This window comes from Dasypus novemcinctus, chromosome 13, assembly GCF_030445035.2.
Source record: "Dasypus novemcinctus isolate mDasNov1 chromosome 13, mDasNov1.1.hap2, whole genome shotgun sequence".
In the NCBI taxonomy this organism is placed as follows: Eukaryota; Metazoa; Chordata; class Mammalia; order Cingulata; family Dasypodidae; genus Dasypus; species Dasypus novemcinctus.
This window is the reverse complement of record NC_080685.1, coordinates 37,465,193-37,483,897: the sequence shown is the minus strand read 5'-3', so window position 1 is coordinate 37,483,897 and position 18,705 is coordinate 37,465,193. Positions and strand designations below refer to the sequence as shown.

At 44.1% G+C, this 18,705-nt stretch overlaps 1 protein-coding gene and 1 long non-coding RNA gene across 6 annotated transcripts in view; one reads left to right on the top strand and one right to left on the bottom strand.

The window, feature by feature from the left end:
- Window positions 1-18,705, top strand: part of LOC131280902 (uncharacterized) — a 19,158-nt gene extending 453 nt beyond the window's left edge. The window contains exons 2-3 of one of the 2 annotated variants that reach the window (XR_009188580.1): window positions 71-279; window positions 18,552-18,705. This is a non-coding gene — a long non-coding RNA (uncharacterized lncRNA). Of the gene's footprint in view, window positions 1-70; window positions 3,283-18,551 lie in introns of those variants that run through there. The other variant, XR_011645454.1, reaches the window with a different exon arrangement.
- LOC101444307 (sodium/potassium-transporting ATPase subunit alpha-4) overlaps window positions 3,863-18,705 on the bottom strand; it is a 58,885-nt gene continuing 44,042 nt past the window's right edge. For all 4 annotated transcript variants that reach the window (XM_004448427.3, XM_058309948.2, XM_058309947.2 and 1 more), the window contains 4 exons: window positions 6,999-7,129; window positions 6,796-6,897; window positions 4,458-4,549; window positions 3,863-4,182 (listed from right to left, as the gene is read on the bottom strand). In XM_004448427.3, the coding sequence (XP_004448484.2) occupies window positions 4,154-4,182; window positions 4,458-4,549; window positions 6,796-6,897; window positions 6,999-7,129 (354 nt within the window). In that variant the 3' untranslated portion in view covers window positions 3,863-4,153. The remainder of the gene's footprint in view (window positions 4,183-4,457; window positions 4,550-6,795; window positions 6,898-6,998; window positions 7,130-18,705) is intronic.

The following is an 18,705-nucleotide window of genomic DNA, read 5'->3' as shown; positions in this document are numbered from 1 at the left end:
ACGATATAGGACAAAAGGGGGACAGATGTGATACTGACTCCAAGCCTTAGAAACCTGGGAATCCCCACAGGTGAAGTCTGTTTCTTTGATCCTGCAGAAGAGAGAGGGGGCAATAAAAGCACAATGCAGCCTGCAAGAAAGAGACCCTGCACTTCCCTTTAAAGAACCAGGACCAGGGATGAGGTCATTTTCTGAATAAAAGATGGAGCCGTGTCCAGGACTGGTGAGCTGGCTCAGCTCCAGCCAGTTTCCTCTGCTTCACTCAACACTCCTAACTCGGTAATGCAGGCGAAGGGCAGGGTGTGGGTGAGACATGTTGGACTGCCCCCATCCTGTAAAGATGTGGATTTGGGGGTTCTCTGCCCTTAGGGCCCAAGAGGAGAAGTACGTGGCTCTGGGGAAAATCATTTGGCTGCTGCCTTCTGCTTGTGCTCTCAGCCCTGGCCCTACGGGACTCCGTTTTCTAGGACACACTCTGGAGGACTCCCAGGCTGAATGGTTCCAAAGAGAGGGAACAGCTACTATACATTCCTATGTCTTTAACAAGACAAAGAGGATCAGGTATAAACACTAGAGGAAAAAAAACTAACACTGGGAGAACATGAAGAGGTGGGCTCTGAGCCAAGGATTTGATTGATTTTGTACACCTGAGATCCAAAGCAGAGCTCCAGGGCGGGATAGGGGGCGGCCTCTAACTTCCTGGATCCCAGCTTGGAGGTGAGGGCAGAGTTGATGAGTTCAGCTCTGCATACCTAGGAAGGAAGGACTCTCTTCATGGCCCTCCAGCATGCTCACCATGCCTAGGTAAACTGAGGCATGTAGAGGCTAGGTTGAGGTGAGGGACCCCCACCCTGAGGTGCCTTTTGTTCTGGAGGGAACGGCATTTATTTTGCACCCAGGCAGGGATGTAAAATTATATTGAACAGAAGAATAACTTTGCAACACTCCTGTGGTTTGGACCTTTGCATGGCTGAGCAAAAAAGACCACAGAAAAATGTCAAGAGTATGGCATGAATGGGTCCAAGAGAGCCAGCTGCCTCTGTAACAGGAAAGGCTGGTGCCCGACCTAAAGCATAGCATGTTGGAGCTGACGAGGCCTCAGATTCATCTCCTGGAATCTCAGATTGATGATGCACCCAACACTCCACAACCAGAGCAAAGACAGCAGGGGTGGGGGAGAGTGATGGGCCCACCCACCCCGAAGTAGACGGCCTAGATGATGTCCAGCCCAATTTCTTACTTCTGCAGCACTCTGGGGGAGGGGGAAACATTGGGACACAGATGTTGGAAACTTTTGCATGTTCCAGCATGAACCTGACCTTTCGTACCCCCATGGGTGTGAGATGGGTTCAATGGTGACTTGGACTTGCTCGAGCTCCTGGTCCTCTCCTGCAGACACCAGAACCTTGGCTCCCCATCCTGCTGCCTCTCCTCTGGCTCTCCGGCCCATCCACCCCTACTTCCCTTTCCAGACCTGCACACTCCCCTCCCCTCCCCACCCTTCTCCCTCTGATGCTCTGCTCTCTCCTTTCCACTCCATCCCCTTCCCTCTAGGCCCCTGAAACTTCAGGCCTGGGATTCACCAGGCCTCAGCCACTGGTATCAAATGACCCTGAGTTGGGGCCTCTGTATTTTTAACCCACCAGACACCCGAAGCTCCTGCTCCTGAAACCCGAGGAGCTGGCCCCTCCACACTCCCCCTCCCCACCTCACACACACCCTCACCCTCCATCTTCCAGGGTTCTGGTTCAGCCACGTCAGCAGCCTGGGGAAGGACCCCAGTCTGATATAGCTCTGTCCCTAGGAGACCTTGGGGGGGCGGGGAGACCTCTGAGAGGGGCCTGGTGTGGAGGAGCGGGGCTGTACCTCACTATGGCCTCTCTGCTAGCCTGTGGCCTCCCATCCTCCAGGCCCACCCGTGCCTCTTCTTCCATCACTATCCATTTCTTTTGTTTTGGCTTTGATTTTGTGCTTGTGTTTTTTCGACCCAGCCCTCCTTCTAAGTCTAGTCTAAGTGGTGGATAAGTGGTAGTTAGGGGCACAAGTCCTGGAATGAGACTGACCCCTTAGCTGCTTCTTGTAGAAAATGGCGAGGAGTGGTAGGAATACATCTGTCGTGTGAATTAATTGATGGCGTGTGTAAAGCCTTTGTCACTGGGCAGGCATAGTACAGTCAACCTAATGCATGTGTTTTGTGTTTTCTAACCGCCTATTATTCCCCCTCCCTCCCCAATTTTCCTTAGCATTTCCCTCTGGTTCTGTTTACTTTCGTGTACAGCCAAACCTCTACCCTAAAACAGGACTGAGAAGGAACTGGCCCCCAGGGCATGCAAAGTGGACCACTGTAGGGAGAAGAGGGTGACGGGAAGGACGTGCTGCCAAGGAGTGTGGGCATGAGAAAGGTTCTCGGGGACTCCCTGCTCACCACGATGTGGCAAAGCAGGGTCCAAGCCTGAGACCAAGCATTTGGGAATGCCCATCACCCTATGTGGAGCCTGGGGTGGGAGGGGGCGGGGTGCTTCACCTGAAGTAAAGGCTTCAGGGAATCACAGCACATTGTTCCAGGCTCTATTTCAAGGCCACACCAAAGAAAATGGGCTGAGGGATGGGATGGGGTGGAGATGCCCTGACAATGTGAGGCGCAGGGGTGGGGCGAGTGGGGACTGTCAGCCTGGAGGTCTCCACACACCCAGGGGCAGTTTGATTCTACATGAATTCTAAAAAGGAGATAGTGATGATGTTTGTGAACTGGTCTGTTTCTCTGGGTGTGATACCCTTTGATTGTATAGATTCAGCTGAGATTCTGATTAAATTATGTTCAGATTAGGGCTTTGACTCAACTGTGTCATTAGAGTGCCACTCAGTGTTGAGTCCCAGCCCCCTGGGGCTGATAAAACAGACTCTCACATGGAAGTGGACACACAGGAGAAGAACACAGAGGAGTAGGGGCAGCTCATCAGACATGGGCATGGCAAGGGCCCCGGAAAGAGAGATGAGCCTCATAGTCTACAGTTGACCTTGTGAAGAGACCAGGGCAGCTGAGCCAGGAAAGAAACGATCCCCAGAGAGAAAGAGATGAGCTTTATGCCCGCCTACAGCTGAGATCAGAAGGAGCTGGGACCACGGAGCCATGGAAGAGAAAGGCTGGACCCTCACAGTCTCACCTACCGTCTTGCTTCAACACATGGCAACAGAGTTTAGGAAGGAAGTAACCTTGAGTTGTCCTCTTTAGCACCTTGTGTCTGTAAGCTTCCACCCCAAATAAATACCCTTTTATAAATCCAACAGATTTCTGGTACTTTGCATCAGCACCCCTTTGACTGACTAATACACAATCCCAGAGCACCCCTGCCCCACTCGCATTCCCTTCCTCGGAGCAGAGCTCTCTGGTCTCCCATTCACCACTCTCCCTGTGAATGACTGTTCCCACATTATTCTCTCTGGGCCTCAGCTTCCTCATTGATGAAACTGGTCTCCTCTAGCACTAAAGCCCTATGATTCTCTAGACTGGTGTGGAAATGTCATAGGCAGGGTGCAGACGGGGGAGCCCCACCCCGGAACCTCTCTCAGGCTTGGCTCAGCTGCTTTTCTCTTACCCTCTGTCCATTTCTGGGACCCCAGCTTGACATTTAGGGCACTCACTCTTCCTGCCCTGGTTTTCCAGGAGATCGAAGAGTGACTTTAAGATGGGAGAGAGCCCTCAAGGGGCAAAGACGCTTGATTCTGCCCCCTACCTCTATTCTCCAGCCTCAACTCTGGTCCCTGAATGACTTCCCTGGCCCGGTTTTTCCCACGAAGATCTAGAGAAGGAGCATCACAGTAATCCCCCTACCCAAAAATCAAACGCGACACATCAGCCAGGTGAGAGCTGCTTCCAAACATTTACTCTCTAGACTAGCTACTGGATTCAGCAGGACAATGCCCTTCATGGCTGGGTCCCAGCCAGATGCAGGCTGGGTTAGCCCTCAACCTACCCACCTTCTACCCGTGATACCCTCAGCGCAGGCCCAGGATTGATTGCCTGTGTCTCATCCAAGGTCATTCATCTCAGCATCTCTCTGCCCCCAACCCACATATCTCTCAGATATTGTATTGAGCTCCTATTTCCTAACCCCAAACCCCAGCTCTCAGGACACTCTGAAGCCTTGTGAGTTTAGTAGTATGTCTCCTTCTCCAGCCAACCTGTGGAAGAGAAGAGACCAGAGTGAACTGGGAAAAGGCTGCAGGAGAGGCATCCAGGGGAGGTAGCAGAAGGGAAAGATGGACAAGACAGGAGGCCAGAGGGCCGAGAGCACAGAGCACTGAGGACTGAAGGAACAGGACACTGGGGTCCAGCCACAGGAGGGGCCAGACAGCTGGATGGGGAGGTGGGGAGAAAGCCAGGGGATCTGGTGGAACTAGGTGTGATGGGAATGCCAGGTAGTGGGATGAGGACTGATCAATCAGGGGAACCTCACCTCCGGGCCATCGACGGATGCAGAATTTTCTGAGTTCGTCATAGACAAAGATAAGAATGCTGTAGGGCATGGCACAGAACCACCAGAAAATCCTGTAGAGGCCAAGAGTTGGTCAGTGTGGCAGGAGATAAAGGGGATAGAGGCAGCAGAGAAGGGCAGGTGCAGAGGACGGCACACTGAATGCAGTGTGTCATTTCTTAAGTGTGCACTGTGTACTGGGGACTGTGCTGGGCACTGGGATGCCATCCCTGCCTTTGAGGAGGTCAGAGCCTGAGGGGTGAGGAGAGGCACAAGACAAACATAAAAGGCTGGTGGTACTACATGTGTGGTAAGCGGCACGTTAGAGATGCACACAGTGTTTGTGGAGATTAGCTACTAGCTTTCGAGGGGTTGCTGAGGGAGACCCCCCTTTGCTTTCTGGGCACCCGACACCTTGCATCCGCAGAGTGGAGGTTGTCCAAGCAGATTCACCAGAGAAGAATACTACTCTCCCTTATTGCAAAGTTGAGGAGACTGCTCTTCTCCCCCACCCTGGAACCTCATCTATAATTAGAGACCGGGAAGGGAACAAATCAGAACCCCATTTGTTCCCTTGAATGACAGAGAGGAGAGATGGCCCATTCCAGTACTGTCCAAGAGAAATACCATGTGAGTCACATATGGAATTAAAAATTTTTGAGTAGCCCCATTAAAAATAAATAAAAAGAAATGGGTGAAATTAATTTTAATAGTATATTTTACTTAACCCAACACATCCAAAATATTATCCTTTCAACATGTAATCAATATGAAAATTATTAAGGAGCTACTTTACATTCTTTATTTCACTTTAAGTCTTCGAAACACAGTATATGTTTTACACAGACAGCACATCTCAGTTCAGACACTCAATTTTCAACAGCTAAAGGGAAATGTAGCCCAACCAAAACAATAAAGTTGTGTTTAATGGAAAATAAATTTAAAGTTAAATAAAATTATAAATTCTGCTTCTCAGTCACACTAGCTACATGGCTAGTGTTCTGCAGTCACATAAGGACAGTGGTTATCAAATTGGACAGCACAGGCTAGACTGTGGTTTATTTTCCTCACACACTGGCAGAAAAAGGCATTTATTAATATATGCCGATGGTTGCCCATTCATTCAACAATTGTTGTATGTCCACTCTGTGTCTGTGTTAGGTCCTGGGGAAATTAAGTGATTACGTGATGGGCTTTGAGCTCAAAGAGCTCTGAGGGATCAGGGAAATGAGGGCAGATAAACACAAAACAAATAATCACACCATTAGATGCTTTTAGGGCTGAGGTAGATACAGAGTTCTTTGGAGCACAGATAATGCTCCAGTGCACTTCTTATTACCCAGCTCTTGACATTAATCACAACGATTGTAAAGCCACAGTTAACAAGCATCCACATGCATTTCTATATGTAATTCTCACAACAATTGGCCAGGTTTTGTGTGACTGAGACTTTATAGGTAAAACTGAGGCTCAGAATGGTTGCATACTTGGCCAAGGCCAATGAAATAATACACAGAAGAGTTGAGATTCAAACCTAGGATTGTTTGCATCTAAAACCAGCACCAGCATATCCTATTAAATGTTAGTTGTGCACCTACAGTATGTAAAAAGTGAGTAATGTGTGTAAATGCAGAGAAATGGCCTGGAAGGAAACACACTAAACTGCTAACAGAGGCTACTCAGCGTAGGGGCTACTGGGGGTGGGAATGGAATGGTCATTTTGCTTTTTTCTCTATAATTTTTTTTGGAGGTTTCAGGGATTGAAACCAGGACCTTCGCATGGAAGTAGGCACTCAACCACTTCATCTACATCTGCTCCCTCTCTATAAATTTTTAAATAGATTTTTTTTCACAACAAGCATGCACTAATGTCTTAAAGCAAACAAACAAAAACCCTGGAGGTCAACATGGCAAGTTACCAACCATGAGGAATTTCAGTATGCCCCCACACACGTATACGCATTAAAACATACTTGCCTAAGCACAGCAGAATTACCCATGTATAGACAAGGCAGTGTTTATCATTCCTTCGGTTCCAGGCAATATGTGTATCCTTGGACAGCTGTACTACAAGTCATCATAGAAAGGCCTCCACTCTGTTAAGCCCTGGTAAGTGTGCTTATTTAGTGGGGTTTGATCCCCGGTCGTAGTATCAAGGCCTCCCCAGATAAGATCTGTTTATCAGAGCACAGACAGCCAGAGCCAGCCTCCTGCACCCAGGCAGCGCCTGGCCAAGGGCTTCCTTGTCAAACCCACGTTCCGTCACACCTGCTCTCCCTGTGCCCTGAGAGCGCCGCCCGGCACCCCTGCCCTCACTCACTTGAGCGGGTACATGCGCAGGGCCTTGTCCATGCCTGGAGTGTAGGACAGTAGAGCAGCCAGGACTGACTCCTCCAGGAGCCCGAATATCAGGACCTTGTTCCTGGGAAGAAACGTTTATGGATGTGTTGGAGAAGTGAGGGGGGGATTGCGCGTTCCTGTGTGCGGGTTTGGGGGGGCACTGGGGCTGTTGGGGGCGCTCACTTCATGCCCTGCTGGAAGACCGAGTTGCGGCGGGTCTTGCAGATGATGAGGTCAGCCCACTGGACGACCACGATGCTGACAAAGAAGGCCGTGTGGCACGTGAACTCCACCACCTTCCGCTGCTCGTAGGTCTGGGGGTGGGGTAGACAGAGAGGAGGGACAGTGTCACTTTAGTTACACCTGGAAGGCTTCTTCCGTCTCCTGCCTTCCAGGATCCCCAAGGCTGAGTTGGGCCCCTCTCTTTAGATTCCCACGGTTTCGAGGGGAGCTCCTCAAGCGTAAAGGACATGTCTTAGTTATCCTTGTGTCCCTCCATGCTTAGTTCAATGAATGGCATGTAGTATGTGCTCAGTTAATAATTACTAAATGAATAGAAGGATAGTGTCAGAGAAGAGGGAGTTAGAGAGGAATTCAGAGTCAGAGGGACTAGGTCAGAAAAGCGGGTGGGCTAGAGGGAAAGATGAATACACAGGGGAAAGGGATGTCAAAAGGCTGGTACCAGGCAGGAGACATTCATTTGTTCATTCACATTTTACACATAGGAACTTCGAATCTAATGAGGAAGAGAAGTATGCTACCTAGGTGAGTACACTAGGTTATAAAATAGAGATCACAGATGGCCGTGCAGACACAGAAGAGGTGCCTCTAAATTAGACTGGAGGGAAAAAAGCCTGCTTTTAAAAATATGATAGCATGTTTATAAATAACTCATAGATCAAATAAATTTTAAATAATGTAGGACTGAGCAATAATGAGATACACATAGCAAACCTCATGGGATGTGGTCAGAGTTGTACTTGAAGGGGAAGTAGAGAGTCTTAAATGATTAGAAAACAAAGGCTGAAAATTGATGAGCCGAAACATCCGACTTCGAATGAAACCAAAGGGCATGTTTGTGAGTATCAGAAGATACGACCACTATCCATTGCAGTCAGCCTCCATTCCAGGGTCATGACCCCTCAGTTCTTGAAGGTTGTGACTCCTGACTCACTGTCACTTGAACAGTCCTCCTGTCCTAGTTTTTGGAGGTTTAAATATCCATGTCAGATAGCTCAAGTGGTTGAGCACCAGTTTCCATATAAAGGTCCCGGGTTCAATCCCCGGTCCTGGTACCTCTAAATAAATTAAAAATAAATGAATAAACAAAATATGGGCCCTTGACCTCCTTCTCCAGTGATACTGTCCTTCACTCCCCTCCTGGACTGCTCGCTCCCATGGTTAAACTCTGCATCTTGTCCTTACCAACAGCTACAATTGCTCCATCTTCTCAGCCTCAAGCATCTCAATCTCTCTCTCTTCTACTACCATCTTCTGCTTTCTATCTCAGTCACTCTAGAATCTCTACACCATCACTCCTGGGACTCCACTTGGATCTATGATCCATAGATCCTACCACCTTTTCCCAGTCCCTCAATCTCTCTGTGGCCTCACTTCCTTACTGCACTGAAATCCCATTGCCCATATTTCTATTTATTCCCTCGCATACACCTTCAAGTCCTGGACTCTGTCTCTTTGATTAATTCTATTTACTGCTCTGCCCCAGCACCCAGAAACCAAAAGTGGCTGGAGAAGAATTCACAGCCAGGCTGACTAGTCTCATTTTAATTTCATGACCATTTATTTTTTTTCAAAGATTCATTTTTCCCCTTCCCCTGCCCCCATTTGCTGTGTCCATTTGCTATGTGATCTTCAGTATCTGTTTCTCTTTTTGTCTTCTTTTTTTTTTAAAGATTTATTTTTCTTTTATTTCTCTACCCTTCCCCCCGCCCCCTATTGTCTGCTCTGTGTCCATTTGCTGTGTGTTCTTCTGTGTCTGCTTGCACGCTCGGTGGCACTGGGTAACTGTATCTCTTTTTTGTTGCATCATCTTAATGCATCAGCTTTCTGTGTGTGTGGCGCCGCTCCTGGGCAGGCAGTGCTTTTTTTGCGTGGGGTGGCTCTCCTTGCAGGGCACGCTCCTTTTGTGTGGGGTGCCATGGGGCGCCCCTGAGTGGCACAGCACTCCTTGAGAATGGCAACTCTGCATGTGGGCCAGCTCATCACACGGGTCAGGAGGCCCTGGGTTTTGAACTCTAGACCTTCCCATATGGTAGACGGATGCTCTATCAGTTGAGCCACGTCTGCTTCCCTGTCTTCTCTTCTTATCTTTCTCCTCTAGGATTCAGAGGGATTTGATCCTGGGGACCTCTAATGTGGAGAGAGGTTCCCTGTTAGCTGCACCACCTCAGTTCCTGGTCTCTGCTGCACTTCACTTTGACTCTCCCCTTCGTCTCTCTTGTTGTGTCATCACCTTGCTGCTTGAGTCACTTGCACAGGCACTGGCTCACCATGTGGGCACTTGCGCAGGCACTTGGCTCACCACGTGGGCACTGGCTCACTGTGCAGGCATGCTTTCTCTTCTTTTCCACCAGGAGGTCCCAAGGATCGAACCTGGGTCCTCCCATATGGTAGGCGGAGGCCTTATCACTTGAGCCACATCTGCTTCCCATGAGCATTTACTTTAAATGAACCCTTAGAGCTGCCTAGGATTTACATTACATTCCCCTGCCCATTTACTCTCCCACTCTGCCTGATGACTATGCCATATCTTCTTGCCTCAAACCTTCTCTTTCCTCACTTGCAGCTGTTAAACTTGCATCCTGTTTCACTGAGGAAATAGAAGGAATGATAAGAGAATATTCATAAGCCATCCCATCACGCCTACCTCCCACTCGTATCTATGCCCATAAACTGTTTTTCTTTTGCTGTGGATTTGTGGCCCTTGCTCTTCTACTTGTCCATGATCTCTCATCCTAACTCACCTACCCAAGGTTGTTTCTCTAGTAATTGTCTCTTTTCTCTACTGCATCATTTTTTCCTCCTTTGTACTGGATGTCTCATCACAGATTTGCTGTGATTTCTCCCATCTTACCTACTCTTGACCTCACATTCCCTTCAGCTGTGGCTTATTTCTCTTCTCTTTGCAGCAAAACACATTTAAAAATGTGGTCTAATTTTACTGTCACCAGTTTCTCCCACATTTTCCCTTGACCCTCCTTTAAACAGACTTTTGCTCCCCTCTAAACTGTTCTTGCTGAGATTATCAATGACTTCCCAGTTGTTCAATTCAATGGTCAGTTCTCAGTGTGGATATTATTGGCCCAAGCAGCATCTGACATAAAGCTGATGGATCCCTCCTCTTTGATACATATTCTTCACTTGGCTTCAGGAGTCCACACTTCCTTGGATTTTTCTCTTACTTGCTACTTCTTTTCCTGCTCCCTCACTTGTTCTTCTCCCTGATTGATAAATGTAAGTGCCCTGAGATTCAGTCCTTGGTCCTCTTCTCCTCTCTAGCACATTCTCTTTCCATGTTGATGGCACCCAGCTCCATAGCTCAAACACCATCTAAATGCTCATGACTCTCAAATTTTTATCTCCAGCCAGGTGTCTTCTCTGAACTCTAAACCTATATGTCCAATGGCCTTCTCAGCAGTTCCATTTGGCTACTCAATAGGCATCTCACATTTAGCATGTTGCAAATAGCTGTCCTGATTTTCCTTCCCAAACCTGCTCTTACTACAGTCTTTCTCATCTGATTGAATAGCAATGGCATTTTTCTAGTTCCTAAGCTCCAAAGACTTGGAGTTATCCTTAATGCTACTCTTTTTTCTCATCCTACAGCCAATCCATCAGCAAGTCCTGGTGCCTCACCTTCAAAATATATCCAGGTTCCAACCATTTCTCACCACATCTCTGACTCCTGTCCTGGTCCATGCCACCACTGTTCTTGGCTGAGTTATTGCAAGTCTCCTAACCAGTATCCCTGTTTCAACTGTACCTCCCTATAGTCCATCCTCCAGACAGCTGTCAGAGCTGCCTTTTGTAAGTCATAGCACATCAGTGGCTAAGAGTAATGGGAGGGATAGATTATATACTGTCTTGCATGTTAAGCAATAACCCTAGAAAATGGTCAGTCAGTGGGAGTCATGATCAAATTTGCATTTTAGGAAGAGCACCCCACCAGTTGTGTGAAGGATGGCCTGGGGACAGAAGAGTTGGTGTGGAGATGACTGCACAATCTGGCAGAGAAGTGAAAATGGCCTGAGGAGGTGTGGCTAGAGAGGGGAAACATAGAAAGTATTTCAGAAGTAAAATAGATATCCCTTTCTTTCTCATGCTATACACCCAATTCATCAGCAAATTTTTTGTCTTTATATTGGAAATATATCCAGATCTGACTACTTTTCTCTCACTACCCCCACCACTACCACCCTGGTCTCAGGTCAATTGCAATAGCCACTGGACTTTTCTCCCCGCTATGTCGGACAATGTCACTCTATTCAAAACCCTGTGATGACTTCACATCTTATCTAGAATAACATCCAGAGCCCTCCTTGGCCTCTAAGGCCCTGTACCATCTAGCCTCATGGCTCCCTCATTCCCATTACCTCTCTGACCTCTTTTCCCCCTACGCGGGGGACACCCTGTGTGGCACGGCACTTACTGTGCGCATCAGCACCGCACGTGGGCCAGCTCACCACACTGGTCAGGAGGCCCTGGGTTTGAACCCTGAACTTCCTATGTGGTAGATGGATGCTCTATCAGTTAAGCCAAATCTGCTTCCCTATTTTATTTTTTAAACAGATCAATTTTATTGACACATACAATTCATCCAAAGTTGGCAAATCATTGGTATTTGGTATAATCACATAGTTGTGCACTTATTACTTCAATCATTACTAGAACATTTTCATTATTTCAATAATAATAATAAACATCAGACAAACAAGAAAATTCTTTACCTCTCAATCTCTCTATGTCTCCCCTGCCATACATAGCTGCTATATCTGGCTATTCTTTCACAATTATTTATTTATTAAGCAGTTTTATTGAGATACATTCACATACCACATGATCTATCCAAAATACATAATCAATTCCTTTTAGTATAATCACAATGTTGGGCATTCATTCCCACAAAAAAATTTTATTTTATTTTATAAAGATTTATTTATTTATTTAATTCCCCCCCCTCCCCTGGTTGTCTGTATTTGCTGCGTCTTGTTTCTTTGTCCGCTTCTGTTGTCGTCAGCGGCACGGGAAGTGTGGGCGGCGCCATTCCTGGGCAGGCTGCTCTTTCTTTTTCACGCTGGGCGGCTTTCCTCACGGGCGCACTCCTTGTGCGTGGGGCTCCCCTACGCGGGGGACACCCTTGCGTGGCATGGCACTCCTTGCGCGCATCAGCACTGCGCATGGCCAGCTCCACACGGGTCAAGGAGGCCCGGGGTTTGAACCGCGGACCTCCCATATGGTAGACGGACGCCCTAACCACTGGGCCAAAGTCCGTTTCCCCCCACAAAAAAATTTTAGAACCATTTCTCTACTCCAAAAAGAAAAACTCCACACCACTTAGTATGCCTTCCCTAGGCCTACAGAGCCACTAATTGAATTTCATCCTTCTAAATTGACTTATGTTTACATTTTCTATAAATGGAGTCATACAATATGTTGCGCAATGTATTTAGTTCAAAGTAGCCCAATCATACAGTAGTTGTCCTTTATTGCCTGGCTTGCTTCACTCAACACAGTGTCCTCCAGGTTTATCCTGACTTTGTTCTTTAAACACACCCAATACACACAGGGCCTCTGTACATGCTACTCCCTCCACCTGGAGCATTCTTCCTCCTCCAGAAGCCCACGCGGCTCATCCCTTCACCTCAACAGAGAGGACTTGCCTGACCATCCTGCCTGATAGCACCCACATCCCTGCCATGCGCTTCCTCCTTACCCGCCTTTGTCACTTTATCATTGGTCATCACTCAATATGTTATATTTTTGTTTTTTAGAAGATGCTCAATAAATATTTGCTGAATAAATGAATGAGTGGTAATCAATGGACTTAATGGTGAGAAGTCTACCAATAGTGGGCTTAAAGGACTTAATATTTAGAAGGTAAGAAACTAGCCTTGCTTTAGCCATATGTAGCGTACTTCCTGGGTGGGAGGCTCTATGCTCTGTTGTCTGAGAATCACAGTAGATGGAAGAGATATGGACCCTAACTTTAATGAAGTTTATTCCTTAGGGCAACTGTTCTTAGGTAGTTTTGGAATACATCAAGGTGTCTTTGGTTTACAAGGGGGATTCTTATTAACACAAATTAATTGTAATGATTTTTAACTTATGAGTAAATATAAGTCATGCTGCATCTTGGCAGTAGGGAGGAGGCATTAGGATAAAGCACCTAAGTTGAGGGTTGAGGAGGTGTTGAGCAGCGATGAGGTTTAGCTATTGGAAGCACAGTGTGTAACAGGGCAACTTTCGCGAACTCAGATTCAAGTGTACTACTTTTTGGTTAAATTTCTTTTTTCAGAGAGGTTGTAGATTTACAGAAAAATCATGCAAAAAATACAGAGTTCCCATATACCTCCCTATTATCAACACTGTGCACCAGTGTGGCACTATTGTTAAAACTGATAAAAGAATATTTTTATACTTTTACTATTAACTATAGGCCATAGTTTAAATTAGGGTTCACTGTGTTGTACTGTCCTATGTTCCGTTTTTAAATTTTTATTCTAGTAACATATATGCAACCTAAAATTTCCCCCCTTTAAACCACATTCAAGTACATAATTCAGTGCTATGAATTACACTAACAACGTTGTATTATCATCACCACCATCTATCACTAGAACTTTTCCAGCAACCTAAATTGTTCCATGGACCCCTTTGCCAGTCAAGTGAAAACCACAGACCCTTTCTCAGAATGTAGTGGCAGATAGTTTTATGATAATCAACTAGCGTTGGGTATCATAATTTTGAAGTATGGACGAGCATGTGATTTTTTGAGATCTGCACCTGCAATGTGATATGAAATGAATAGTACTGCAACACTGCATACATTCATAAGTGAAGGAAATGCTAGGTTTCAGTTAAGAGTTCAGAGAAAATAAAGATAAATTGATTTTTTTTTCATTTCAAGCTCACAGAACCCTTGAAATCTTTCCACGGACCCTTTGAGGGTATGTGGACCTCTGGTTAAGAACCGCTGACCTAAGCAGAAACTGTAAATTTGAGCATTGATTCCCTGTTCCCTACTCCTACCCTAGGTCCTAGTAATGGATATTCTAGTTTCTGACTCCATGAATTTGCTTATTCTAATTATTTCATATCAGTGAGATCATAATATATTTGTCCTATTGTATCTAGTTATTTCAGTCAAATGATGTTTTCAGAGTTTACTCATGTTGAATTTCATTCCTTTCTACAGCTGCATAATATTCCATTCTATGTATATACCACCTTTTATTTATCCATTCATCGGTCAATGAACCTTTTGGTTGCTTCCATCTTTAGGCAACTGTGAAAAATACCTGTAAGAACATCAATTTGCAAATATCTGTTCAAGTTCCTGCTTACAATTGTATACTTTCCGAGGAACTGGCAAACTGTCTTCCACAGCAGCTGTGCCATTTTACTTTGAGTATTTGTTTTTCCACATCCTCTCCAAAACTCGTTAACTTGTTACTTTGCTTTTTTTTTTTTTAACAGCAGTCCTTCTGATGGTTGTGAAATGGTATCTCATTGTGGTATTGATTTCATTTCCCTAATGGCTAATGATGTTAAGCATCTTTTCATATGTTTTTTGGCCATTTGTATATTTTCTTTGAGGAAATGTCTATTCGAGTCTTTTACCCATATTTAAATTGGGTTATCTTTTTGTTGAGTTGACGGATTTCTTTATAAATTCTAGACATTAAATCCTTATTGGATATGTGGTTTCCAAATATATTCTCTCATTCTGTAGGTTGTCTTTTTTTTTTTTTATAATAAACTTTAATTTTGGAGGACTTTTAGATTACAGAAAAGTAGTCCTGGCTGTGTCCAATGAACTGGAGAGTAGGTATTGGCTGCAACTCTGCTGAGATTCAGGGCTCAACCAGCATATGAACAGACCAAAGATTTAAGTCTCTTGGACATATATTTAATGGGTATAGTACTTATTTTAGTTAGCTAAAGGAGTGCTGATACAAAGTACCAGAAATCTGTTGGGTTTTATTAAAGGTATTTATTTTGGGTAGAAGCTTATAGCTAACAGTCCAACTCAAGATACCATAAGAGTTACTTTCTTACCCAAAGTCATTTGCCATATGTTCAGCAAGATGGCAGGCGGTGTCTGCAAGGGTTCAGTCTTCCTTCTTCCTCTTAGAGTCCATGGTCCCAGCTTCTTCCAGTCTCAGCTGTAGCCTGGCACAAGGCTTGTCACTCTCCCTGGGGCTCATTTCTTTCTAGGCTCAGCTGCTCTGGTCTCTCCACAAGGTCAGCTGTATTCTATAGCTCTCTTCCTGGGGCTGCAGGATCCTGTCTAATGAGCTGTCTCTCTTCTATTGAGTTCTCTTTCTCTGTGCATTTACTTCCCAGAGCTCCAGCATCAAAACTCCAACTCTCTCCTCTGCCATGTTGTCCCAACTGATGTGGACCAACCGAAGTCTCAATCATAATTCAATCAAGTAAAAGTAAACTTCTGAGTCCAATACAATCTAATATGCCCAGAGGAACAGACCAGTCCACAAACATAATCCAATATCTATTTCTGGAATTCACAAACAGTATCAAACTGCCACATGCTTATTATAGGTTACAATAAAAGGGTAGAAGAATCATAAGTAGGGAAATTATAAGTGAGTCTAATTGTTATATTGGGGAAACAGACTACTGTATATTCCAGGATAAGGGCCACCATCAGGGTGCTGATTTATGAGGCTGTGTGCCTTACCTGTAGTGTCTGGACGTTTCTAGAGCCCTCAGGAGCACCCAACTGAGGACTTGTTTACTGTGGCAGTTGCTGAGATCTATTTGAGACATGCATAAGCTTATGTAGGTTGTCTTTTTACTCTCATGATGGAGTCTTTTGATGTGCAAAAGTTTTTAATTTTAATGAGATTCCATTTACCTATATTTTCTATTGTTGCTTGGCCTTTTGAAGTAAAGTATAAGAAACTATAGACTGAAGATACTTCCCTATGTTTTCTTCTAGTATTGTAGTTCTAACTCTTATAAATATTAATCTTTGATTTACTTTTAATTGATTTTTGTTTTTAGTGTGAGGCAAAAACCAACCTTTCATTTTTTGCATATGGAAGCCATAAATATGATGGTTGATTTCTGAACTCTGAATTCAAATTCTTTGATTTATATGTCTGTCTTGTAGAAGAACCATACTATTTTGATGACTGTGGCTTTGAAATAATTTTAAATATCAGGAAGTGTAAGTCCTCCAATTTTGTTCTTCTATTTCAAGATGGTTTTGGCTATTTGGGGCCCTTAACCCTTCCTGTACATTTGAAGATTGGCTTTTCCAATTCTGCCAAGAAAGACTTTGGAATTTTGTTTGGAATTGCAGTGAATCTATAAATTGCTTTGGACAGAATTGACATCTTAATATTTAGTCTTCCAATCCATGAACACAGACTGCCCTTCTATTTATTTAGGTCTTCTTTGATTTCTTTAAGCATTGTTATGTATTAATAGTTTTCTGTGTATAATTCCTTTACATCCTTAGATAGACTTATTCCTAGATATTGATTCTTTTTGTTGTTATTGTAAATGATTTTTTTTCTTTCTTTCTTCCTCAGATTGTCCATTACTAGTGAATGGAAACATTACTGATTTTTGTGTGTTGATCTTGTACCCTACCACTTAGTTGGACTTATTTATTAGTGGTTTTCTTGTGAATTTTTCAGGATTTTCTGTATATAGGATCATGTCATCTGCAAATAGGGCAAGTTTTACATTTTCCTTTCCAATTTGGGTGCCTTTTATGTTTTTTTTTCCTTGTCAAATAGCTCTGGCAAGAAATTTCAGTATAGTATGTTGTTGATTAACAGTGATCTTAAAGGAAAAGTTTTCAGTCTTCGACCATTAAATATGATGTTAGCTGAGGGTTTTCCATATGCCATTTATCATATTGAGGGAGTTTCCTTCTAATTCTTAGTTTTCTAAGGTTTTAATCAACTCATAGAATGAGTTAGGGAGTGTTTCCTCCTCTTCAATTTTTTGGAAGAGTTTGAGCAAGATTGCTGTTAATTCTTCTTGGAATGTTTGGTAAGATTCACCTGAGAATCCATTTGATCCTGGGATTATCTTTTTTGGGAGGCTTTTAATTATCGATTTAACTTCTTTACTGGTTATTTATTTTCTTGAGTCAGTGTTGGTAGTTTGTGTGTTTCTAGGAATTCATCCATTTCATCTAGGTTAACTATTTTACTGGCATACAGTTCTTCATAGACTTCCCTAATTTTCCTTTTTATTTCAGTGGGGTCAGTAGTATTGTCTCCCTTTTCATTTGTGATTTTAGTCATTTGTGTTCTTTCCTCTTTTTTTGGTCAGTTTAAAGATTTGTCAATTTTTTTAATCCTTTCGAAGAACCAACTTTTGGTTTTGTTGATTCTCGCTATTGATTTTTATTCTTTCATTATCTTCACTCTAATCTTTGTTATTTCCTTCCTTCTGCTGGCTTTGTGTTTAGGATGCTTTTTTTTTTTTTTTTTTTTTTTTTAATCTAGATCCTCCAGTTTTGAGGTTAGGTTTCAGACAGATCTTTCTTTCTTTCTTTTTAAAATGTAAACATTTAGAGCTATAAATTTCCCTCTCAATACTGCCTTTGCTGCTTCCCACAAATTTTCATATATTGTGTTTTCATTCCATTCACCTCAAAATATTTCCCAATTTCCCTTGTGATTTCTTCTGTGACCCATTTGTTGTTTAAGAATTGGTTATTCTTTAATTTCTACATATTTGTGAATTTTCCATTTCTTCTTCTATTGCTTGTAGCTCCATTTCATTGTGGTTAAAGAAGATAAATTATATGATTTCAATATTTTTAAATTTATTGACACTTGTTTTGTGACCTAATATATGGTCTATCCTAGAGAATGATCCATGTGCACTTGAGAAGAATGTGTATTCTGCTGCTGTTGGGTTAAGTGTTCTTTTTTTTTTTTTTTTTTAAAAAGATTTATTTATTTATTTAATTTCCCCCCCTCCCCTGGTTGTCTGTTCTTGGTGTCTATTTGCTGCGTCTTGTTTCTTTGTCCGCTTCCGTTGTTGTCAGCGGCACGGGAAGTGTGGGCGGCGCCATTCCTGGGCAGGCTGCTCTTTCTTTTCACGCTGGGCGGCTTTCCTCACGGGCGCACTCCTTGCGCGTGGGGCTCCCCCACGCGGGGGACACCCTTGCGTGGCAGGGCACTCCTTGCGCGCATCAGCACTGCGCATGGCCAGCTCCACACGGGTCAAGGAGGCCGGGGTTTGAACCGCCGACCTCCCATATGGTAGACGGACGCCCTAACCACTGGGCCAAAGTCCGTTTCCCTTAAGTTTCTTTATATGTCTGCTAGGACTAGTTGGTTTAGAGTACTGTTCAAGTCTTCTCTTTATTGATAGTCTGTCTAAATGTTCTATCCATTTTTGAAAGTGATCTATTGACGTTTCCTACAATTAATGTAGAACTATCTATTTCTCCTTTCAAGTCTCTCAATATTTGCTTCATTTGTTTTTTGTATTTTTTTTCAGGATGTACTGGGAATCGAACCCAGGACCTTGTACATGGGAAGCCAGCACTCAACCACTGAGCTACATCTGCTCCTCTGCTTCATATATTTTGATGCTCTGCTGTTAGGTGCACACATACTTATAATTGTTTTGACATCTTTATTAAAAATGTATA